Source organism: Phytophthora infestans, genomic scaffold (genome assembly GCF_000142945.1).
Source record: "Phytophthora infestans T30-4 supercont1.81 genomic scaffold, whole genome shotgun sequence".
Taxonomy (NCBI): domain Eukaryota; phylum Oomycota; class Peronosporomycetes; order Peronosporales; family Peronosporaceae; genus Phytophthora; species Phytophthora infestans.
In genome coordinates this window covers 375,789-386,033 of record NW_003303678.1, presented here as the reverse complement: position 1 = coordinate 386,033, position 10,245 = coordinate 375,789, and the positions used below count along the sequence as shown (strand labels likewise).

Here is a 10,245-nt window from a genome sequence, read left to right as displayed (position 1 = left end):
TGGCGGGACCCCGGGTTTCCGCAAATGATACCGACAAATTCCATAATTATTTATTTTATTTTTGGAGCTGCAGATTGAAACCCACGCATGGAGGTGGCGAGCTCTCATTTCCAGCTGCACGTCTCCAACAGTAGTAAGAACCAGTATGCAGAGACGTGGAGGGGGGACACAATCGACAATCCCGACCCGTAAACGACAGAAAGGTCCTCCTGCAACACAACTTATCTGAGCGTGAAATAAAGTCAATATTCCTGTTGGCGGCAGCCGAATTGCACGACTTCGAAAGACAATCAAATCTGGAGTTGAAGTTCTGCACACTCGACGACCACCTAAGAAACCTTCGCATGCATTTGATCCGGAGGTTTTGGATACATTGAAAGCTCACTGTTTGACATGGATTCTAGAGGACGGTTTTCCTTGCCCTCATCGTCGCCCACGTCAGTATTTTACTGAGCCTAAGGTGACCTGGAAGCTGCTACACGAACGCTATTGTGATGAAGTAACGCGAGCTGACCCAGATGCACGTACCATGAGCTATGAGAGGTTTACTCAGTACGTTCATTTCTTTTATCCTGGTGTACGCTTGACGCGCACTAAGGAGGACGTGAGTGATTGCTGTGTTCGTCTGGACATCATCTTGCAACAGACAGACATAACAGAGGATGAGAAAAAACAACGCCATTTTGGAGAAACGTACCCATCTTGATGACGCTATTGCACAGAGGCGTTTTGTTTCGACGTTTGTAAAGAGATTTGCTGTACTGCGTGCCCCGGACCAAAATTTGCCTACGACGACCATTCCTGACACTGTCGACGCGGGCGACAGCGATTTAAGTGATGGCCGCGTATCTGGGGATGAGCTACCGCAATTAGACCAGCATCCGCGTGTACAGATACAAGCCGAAGACTATGGAAGTGGAATATCTATGCCTCACTATGGTAACTCTCGTCCTTCAGCGGACTACTTCAACAGTAACTTAAATATCCAGAATTTTGTCGTCGCTGACATTACCAGCAACCGCAATCATGTTTATTTTTATGATGAGCGTGCCCAAGGCAAGAATGCAGATGCCCTCTGTAGTTTAAGAATACTTCACCATTTATCAACGCTGCAAGCTAATGCAATAAATGGCGTGCCCCCGTCTGAAATTTGCCTCAGCATACTTGACAACTGCGTTGGCCAAAATAAGTCGAAGGTTGTTATGATGTTTTTTGCTATGCTGTCTGTAAAATTTCCATACCAGAAAGTGGTATTGTGTTTTTTACTTCGTGGACATTCACACAACATTGCAGACAGAGTGATTTCCTGGTGCCGCCGGGCTGTGCGCAAACCCAATTTGTACACACCGTCTGATCTTGTCAGTGAAGTCAACAAGGCTAAGAGTGTAGAAGGTGTTTTTCTAGACTACACCGACCCTATGCGCCCGTTTTACACAGGATGGGGCATTTTGCTGGCGAAATATCTTACTGAGCCTCCTGCAGGTTACACATCAAAGTACGTGTTTGAAATTGACGAAGGAATATGGGGGGAGCTTACTCGCGAGTACAAAAAGGATGATCTCCGAGTACACACACAAAAAGGATGACTTGCGAGTACAGTTTGGGAAAAAGGTGGATTGGCAAGTATGGCATCATAAAAGGTGGATCACCGAGTACATTCGCAAGAACCGACAAGTTTGGTCAGTGTCACCGGAGACTATGGGATGACTCGCATACCTAGTGCGTGACTGTAGGCGACAGCAGCTGCGAGCTGTTCACGTCCATAAGCTCCACATTTCCGGTTGAGAACTTGACCTTCCACTGATAGCGACCGCCATTTTCGAGCCAACGGTCAACATGTCCAGGCACATGCTCACGTAGCACTTGCCCCCTGTTCTTCACACTAAACTCCTTGGTCACGTGCCAGTGTGTTGGCGCGGCGGGGCTTTCCATGAAAAGCTGCTCCAGGTGCGAGACACCGAAGAACCGCGCGTCGCTTTTGTTGAACCGCGTGCGGGCGAGCGCGCCGCGGGATTTGAACTGACCTCCCGGGCGTCGTCGAACTGGCAGCACACTCAACAACGCGTCGATGCTGATCTTCTCGAGGAGCGCCATCGTCGCGACAATGTGCTCGCACATCCATCCTGACTGGCGTGACTCAGAGCAATCGCACACATAGCACTGACGCACCATTCGGATCTAGAGTAAGAACAGTCAGAACCGTCGCTGCCATGATGAGATCAAGTACGTACATCGTCTGCACTCCATTTTGGAGACACCTCGAACGGGTCATGCTCGCTGTTGAGTACCTGAACGCGGTAGAGTGACTGGTAGAGCAGTTGGGCCTCCGAAGCGCGTCCTCGTGGGATTGATGCACCGACAGTCGGGTAAAGCTGGGCTCGTCGGCTGGAGGCGGAAAAACCCGCGCCATCGTCGATGACTGCGAACGCCTCCGACATGGCGACTTTGAGAGTACAACTGAACACCAAGGCAGCAACAGGAAACCCACTACTCGCCCCAACAAGCCTCTACCAACCACCGGCAGCCTCTACCAGCCACCGGTAGCCACAGCCAACCATCGCTAGCCACAGCCAGCCACCAGCAGTCACAGGCAGCTATGGTTGCGACAGGCATCAACTGGGGTGCACCACATATCCGTAAATAGCGTTTCCTAGTGAGCCATAAATAGTGTTCTCCGTGAAATCGGGAGCTCGCAACTCATCCTTTTCGAGCCATGGACTCGCCAATCCATTTTTTTTTCATTTGTACTCGCAAACCATCCTTGTTGAGCATGTACTCGAAGATCATCCTTTTTGTACTCCGATATAATCCGCACCCAAGGAATATGTACTGCACGCAAGACAGTCAACACACCTGATGAAGATTCTGCTACCTTCTCAATGGTTAAGCAGAGCAACCTTACCTCTATTCGAAAAGCGTTTTGGGCTGAGCTATTCGGCCCGGGTATTACAACTATCTGGGAAGCATCCACTAAACGCGTACAGCTTCCACGTCACGAGACAAAGGTGCTGTCTGATAAAAAGATCAAATCCCTCTCCGCTAAGTATTTCTCAATACCCAAGCAACACCGCCACTACTATCCCCAGGTGCCGGAGTCCATAATAAACGCCGCAGTGCACCAAGAGGACGAAGCACCCCCCACGTCCGCTCCTACATCGGCCAAGCGAGCATCTGGCCGTCCAAAGAAAAAGAAACCCCTGATGAAGGCGAACCAACCGTCGATCCTCCACTTCTTTTCAACCAAACCAAAGCCGACAGCAGGTTAAAAATTGGTACATTTATGATCAGTATTAAAACATCCATGTTGGATACCGGTTGTTTTGGGAGTACCGGGGTCCCACCGGGACCCCGGCTCCCGCCAATGCGTTTACTTGGCAAGGACACGTCACTTTCTAGCCAGGACGAGGATGACCTTCCCAGTGGTCATTACGATGACAGCCGCGAAAGTAATCCAGTTGTTGGTCCAGGCTCCTGCTCGTTGCCGCGAGAAACTATGCGCGCCTTCGGCGGTTCTACGAGCCCTTCCGCTTCTTTCTTAGTTTTGAACAACCCAATTCGTATGTAGGACGTGCACACCTCGAGGGGAACGCTTCCCAGATACCTTGTACTTCAAGGGCCTCTATTTCTATCTCTATCGCACTGAACTGTGACGGCTACGCATGGGCTGTCCGTAGTTCATTCGGTCCCACTAACCACACCGCTCTCGTTTGTATCGATGACGCCTGGCACAACTTCAGTCTCCATCCCCTTACAGAAGCTTGAGATCCATACTTTATACCACATATTCCAGTCCCCAATATGGTATCCTCGATCCGTTGGATATGGACACGGGACAGTGGATCTGGAGCATCTAGTGGTGGATCTTGTCTTCTCATCAGTCATACAAGCCGGAGTCACCTTCAAGTGGTGTCTACAGCCCTATCTTCTTCTGGGTCCTTACTCGATCCACTCGTCCATGGTGGATCCAATCACCGCTCATAGGCGTACTCGGACGAAGGTGAATCTGCCCCCCCCCCCCAAACACACACACACTTGGAGGATCTCAGTCACACTGCTACCAGTCTTGTTCGTCAGCCAGTCTCCATACTCATAACGACCGCGATCCCCAAGATCCATCGCCTGTAGCTTCTTATACAAATACCCATAGGGTCCGAATCTAGGTACTCCACCCCTGAAACGTTAACCTGCGGTAATCATTTCACACCATGTGCGCCATTCACAGCTTCATCGTGGCAGGTTCGACTTCGACCCACTTTATATAACTCAAATCCACGCACGGATCTCATATCCACCAGGCACCATCACTAACCTGGGTGTGTGACTGTTCATCATATCCCATCTCTTTTTATTGAGAAAGCACTTCACCACAAGTACGTTTCTTCTTTCTTAATCGTCTCCAATCAACGTCACAACGTGATACAAAAACCCATTGTAACCCGGATACTTTATGTAAGTACCATCGATTTCATTTACAGGTAGCATTTTGTCTTTGCGAGAAATGACAGCGCCTTTTCAGTCAAACCACAAAAGAATCGACTCTTGTTGTCAAATTGAAAGCTCACTCGCGGGTCAAATTTTATTAGCTCGAATATTTTCAAGAATTCAACCAATGTCGTACCCAACGTGGTTTTCGGCGTCTAAAGCTCGAGCAGCCAATTCAGCTAAAATTGCTCAATTTACACTTGCCCGTTGGCCACTCAAGTCGAGGCTATTAATATCCTTTACAGGATCCACCACGACCAGGAACCATTGCAGCGAGGGAACAACTTAGGCATCGGATTTGATCTGCTGAAAGCTATGATACAGCATCACATACACCACGGTGAAGCAAGTCATGTCTCTAAGAAAACATGGGCCTGGAGGTATCGAGCTTAGTTTTGCCTTTCTCTGATTCGCACTCCGCGCAAGCCTAACGTCACAAACCACGAGCACTGATGCCCTGTACATTCTACGCCTTGCTGGATCCGGTGTATGTGTCCAAGCGGATAGATTTCCGATCATTAAACTCAACGGCTTCTAGAAAATGACTTGTGCTGCAAGCAGAAAGGAAAAGAAATCGAGCAAACGGATTTGATCGCGGTCATGGTTTTCCTGTAGCTCGTGATAGGGGACATCTTGGTGTTCGTGGAAGACGTTTAAGCGAAAATAGACACGACGAAGAGCAAGGTGCTATATCAAGTTATAGAAGACCTAAAATTAAATCGTACTTCAATCGGTTTAAAAAATATTGAGGTGTCTGCTGAAAAATTAAAAATTTGCTTAGTTTAGATGTTGGCTGTGATTACTGTTAATGTCCCACGTGTGAGCTTGATTTTGTCATATACACCTAGCCGCAGTAGATACATGCTGTATTTGAATTTTAAAATGGACGAGAACAGAAAGTTTCATTCGTGACTTTTGTCTCCAGTATTACCAACGATCATGCTGTGACAAGTATGCGTAACGTTTGTTTTCCGGTTGGTTGGCAGACACAGTGCTTGCTGCGTGTGCGCGCTTAGGTTCAGCGCCGGCTCACCTAAATCCACACTGCTGTTGGTGACCTGAAGTAGCCGGACCGCTGGTCCTATTTATTAATCACAATAAAGCGCTACATTTAGCACTCTACTTCGTCACTCGTTCGTCTCAATGTGCTCTAATCCTCCTCGTCCAGAGACCTCTCGCTTACTCCACCTCCTGTGAATACTTTTCACTCGAGACCGCCACCTTCCGTCCGGTTCACACTCGACCGTATCCATATGTTCCTTGCAAGCCAAGCCTTCATTTGGCAATGGTCAGGGATTCCTCGTCCCGATCCGTTACCACCTGACACCGCGCGCCCCTTCTGGTGTAGCTCCGTCCGTCCAGCTGTAGCCAATTCACTACGGCCTCATTCGTTGCCATTGGCAACGAAGCAGCGCCTTGCAATTTGCCGGGCGCTGTCCAATGCCACACGGCCTGCTCTCACGAGTTTCAGCACTCTTCACCTTCTCTGCACAGAGCTGGATCCGGGCGCTCGCTCTCTCTTCGACCACTTCTTCATGAGGACGCAAATTTCGAAGTGAGCGACCGGCAGCTCACTCCCCGGCCGCCAGCCGCCACCGACCTTCACTCTAGGTACCACCTGCAACCATAATGCACTACTGGCACATTGTGTGCCGCTCATCAAAGCCTAGTGGAGAAGCTTTGTTCCACTCACTTGGCACAGTTCGACGACCTAACCGCTGTCGTGCCGGATCGCGCGGCAGCTCGCCACCCACCGCAATTCTTGGCCCCTTTGTGGCGATCTTCGCCTACTTCAACCGGTGTGTCGTCATTGTGGTGTAGTAGAACACACAAATATCGTCAGATGTGGATTTCTTACACAAACCACAACGAATCGCCGAGTTAGGTCGGCGGTTTGTATGGCCTGCGCAGAGGGTGGTCCCCTCGCGGTCCGGCCCTTCCGGGACAGACGAGTGGCTCGCTTCCACCCGGTTCCGACTAACCAAGTCAGATCACTTCCGAGGCTCCGCCGAGTTTGGTTCGGCTGAGCTCGTTCACAACCCTGTGCCCTCCACCAAAGGATGGGCGACGGCGCGCGAGCGCTTTTACAGGTCACCGAGCGCAGAGGCAGCTCAGCTAGAAGTGTTACGGCACCCGGGCTATCCGACGTACCGGCCCGCTGAGTATGCGGGACTTTCTTTCGCGCGTAGCGAGACTTTGTCCTACCCGGACCGACCTAATCTCTTGGCGCTACCAGTCAATACCCTACAAGCTATGCCTCTCGAGTATTGACGGCAGGCATAATCCAGCCCTATGCAGGGACTTACCGGAAAAGTGTACACGTGTCTTGGACTAGGAAAATTCTGCTCTGTTATCTTCTGGGAGCCCTTTCGGCTCCCCCTATTTAATCCTATGCTTCTCATACAAATATCTAATGAAATGTAGTCGTTTCGGATCTCTACCGACCCTTCAGCTGAGTTCCGGCGACCGTTGAGCTCAGCGGCTGTCCGGATAGCATATCCGGACAGATCGCCGAGTACTTACCGTGATCCTTGGCTCCTAAGCTCTGCGTTATCAGACCGAGCCGATTCTTGACCTAAAGTAGGTCGGCGTATGGTCGAATCTGGAAATCCCTACACCACAACTGCCCCGGTTATGATACGAGCCGAGCTGGTGAGTGTCTTAATCCTTCATTTTGTTCTGCCACCGTTGGTCCTTACTCGGCTGATGACGTCTCACGGCTCCCCACCACCTTCTTTGGTACGTTCGTTGCTCCCGCTGTCACTCACTTGGCAGCTCCTTACTCTTCGCATGTTGTTCCAGCACAACCCGTGGCACCATCCTTCTTCTCCAACTCCTCGTCGAGGTGAAGGCGTGCCAGCTGAGTCGATTCCTCGACCCGTCGGTACTCGTGGGGTCAGCGACCGGCATGAAGCTGGGCTGGTCGACCTGACAACTTCCCATGAGTCTGACGCGGAGTCGGCAGAGTCTTCTCGCGTGCGCCTTCCTGGTCCACCGAGCTTGCCGGGCGACGCCACTTCGGGCGCCACCAATCAGCCAAGCTCGGCTGCTCCAGTGAGTCTTGACTCCCTTATGGCCAGAATTAACGAGCAAGGGCATGATCGCCGAGAAGAATTGACCTTCTTGGCGAGGCTCATGGCTTACGGATTTACTCGTTCCGTGGAGCCCTCCGATCCCGTGCAGTGGCGAGCGATTTTGCATGCTGCTTCCGCGGGGGAACTGTTGGATATCTTGAAAGGCAATTACGCCGCTCTTGATTATCCAAAGATCATCGGCGATCTCCAAGCTGACAATCAAGCTGCTCAGGAGGAGAACCGCGCACTGACTCGGCGACTGGACTCGCTTGCTCTCAGCAATGTCGACTTGTCAACTCAGCTCTCGTCGGCTCAACAGCAAGTGTCTCGATTGGAGGCTGCTGCCACGCAATCGGCTAATCTCCTCGCGTCGCTGCGAAAGGCTGTAGCTCTGAGTGAGGCTGTAGTTGCTTTGACGACTTCGGCGGGTTCTTCGTTTTCTGGTCCTCCGGTGACTTCGTCAGTCGCGGTTATTCGCCCACCGCCGATATCTTCATCCGATGTCGTGGCTTCACTGCCTGTCCCGGCTACGAGCGTGTGTGCCCCAGGCTCGACTTCGCCCATCTCCGCTGGGTTGCCCCAGTCGAGCGCACCACTCAGCGTCGTGCTAACGGTGGTTGGACGCTCCCAGTCGCCCTCTCGGGGTCTGAGCGTATCCACCATGCCGACTGACTTAGTGACTCCGGCCGTGAGTGTCCTCAGACCGTCTCTCCCTGTGACCACGGCCGTGTTGACGTCCCCATCTGGGCGCCCTATCCGGAGATCTGCTGCGACCGCCCGCACTGTGACTGCTCAGCTGCTTGAGGATCTCGACGCGTCTGACGACGAGGTGTTAGGGCCTGGTGATGGTTCTGTACCGTCCACCGGCTCGACGAATCCTGCCGCTGGGTCGCTCTTGGATCCCATTTCCTTATCAGAGAACTCGGCTGGCAGTCCTTCAGGTTCCGACTCAGCGACCGCAGATGCTCGTCGTTCTGTCCAAGCGAGAAGTCTTCATGCGGCGATCTTCGGTTCTGACGACGAGATGAACGATGAGTCCTTGCCGCCGAGTGATCGCCACTCCTCGCGGCCTTCATCGAAGGATTCTGGTGACGGGACGAGTTCTGCCTCTGCGCCGGCTTCGGGGAAGCAGCAACATCGCAAACGTCGTGCCTCGTCGAGTCCTACCGGTCATCGGTCGAAGCGATCCAAGAAGCACAAGAAGCACAAGAAGCATCACAAGACGCACCGACACCACAAGCATCGGCAGCTTCCGTCGACTCCTGATCCAGCTCCGGCTCAGTCCATTCCGGCTGCTCCTTCGCCGAGTAGGCTCCCGGTTATATCGATTCTCTCTCAGCCGAGTTCGACTGCTTCACGTCCGGCTGTGGTCGCACTTCCCAGCGCTCTTACACTCCCGCTGGCGACGTTACGGAGTCGGGCCTCGCAAGCGGTGTCCAAGGATTGTCGCCTGACTCTTCACATGGCTCAACTCCGCGAGGTACCATTCATGCATTTCGGCTCAACTCGTTGTTGGAATGCATTATTGGATACACTGAGCGGAGGGGTGCAGATGGAGCTCGTAGGGGGCAAGAGTCGTGTTCCACCTACGCCGTGTTCTCTTGACGGCATTCGAGCTTTCATGGCCGTTTTCGACCCGAGCCATCCTTGTCAGCGTCTTCGGCGGATGCTCCCTGAGCTTCCTTTCTTCTTTTCTCCGTCGATACTGGAGGAAGCTCGGCGATGTTTGGCTTCTCAAACCCGGCCTCGAACTTTGATGCAAGTTCTTGGAGATATGTGGGTGAAGCTTCGTGGCGACAGTCCCTTGGACTCGGCGGGGAGGCCCATCCAGACAGATGGCCAAATGACTCGTTACTTCGTAGCTCTCTATGAGCGTCGTCATTGGATTGTCGAGTCGAGTGTGTTAATAAGTCTCCATCCTGACGTCAACCCGGCTGCCACGCCCGCCCAGCTTGCTGAGGTATACGAACTGTGGCTGGTGTACAAGCGCGAGCGCAAACGTCGTAGTGACACCTTGCGATCTTTGGTTGTTGCTGTCTACGACCAGCTTTACTCGGCGGTCACTCAGAAGCTCGGCGATGAACCTGCTCCACTGGTGGACGCAGAGGTCTATTTTTATCCGTCCGTTCCCCATTACTCTCCCGTTAACCTTTCGTGGGTTCCTTCCGGGAGAGACTGGGTCCAGTGTGCTCACGATGTGGATCTAGCCGAGCCCTGGCGAGCTTGGTGGCTTACTGACCCGGCGGTCCATCCGTACAATACTTGCTTCCACGCTCGGAACGTGGACTTCTTGGTTTTCGCTCCGCGCGGTATGGATCCTCAGGTTGTTGACGACGCGATTGAAGAAGATTTTGATCTTGCTGAACCAGCGCCTCCTGCCTATGCCCCGGGTGCTCCAACTCGGCTGAATCGTCAAGGCATCCATATCTTCACTGGGTCTTCGATCGGTGAGCTCGGCTCAGATGGCGAGAGTGCGTCTGATGACGACTCGGCGGACGATGGGTTGGGTTCTCCTAATCTCCGAGGCGCGTCTCCGAGTATGTCTCCGTTCGGCACCCCACTTGTAACGGAGTTACATGGTGTGGAGCACACAGGGGTACGAAGTACCCGGAGAGTTAACAAACTCTCAGTACATAAGTTGGAGAGTTAACAAGGTCTCTCAGTACGTTGGCTGAAAGCCACACGTTAT

The 10,245-nt window shown here is 52.4% G+C and overlaps 1 protein-coding gene across 1 annotated transcript; it reads left to right on the top strand.

Annotated features, from left to right (window-relative positions):
• Window positions 1-926: 926 nt before the first annotated feature.
• On the top strand, window positions 927-1,404 carry PITG_18792 (uncharacterized protein; the record flags this gene model as incomplete). Its single annotated transcript, XM_002997222.1, has 3 exons — window positions 927-1,199; window positions 1,245-1,322; window positions 1,393-1,404. The coding sequence occupies 3 exons, from the start codon at window positions 927-929 to the stop codon at window positions 1,402-1,404; spliced, it is 363 nt and encodes a 120-aa protein (XP_002997268.1).
• Window positions 1,405-10,245: the final 8,841 nt, after the last annotated feature.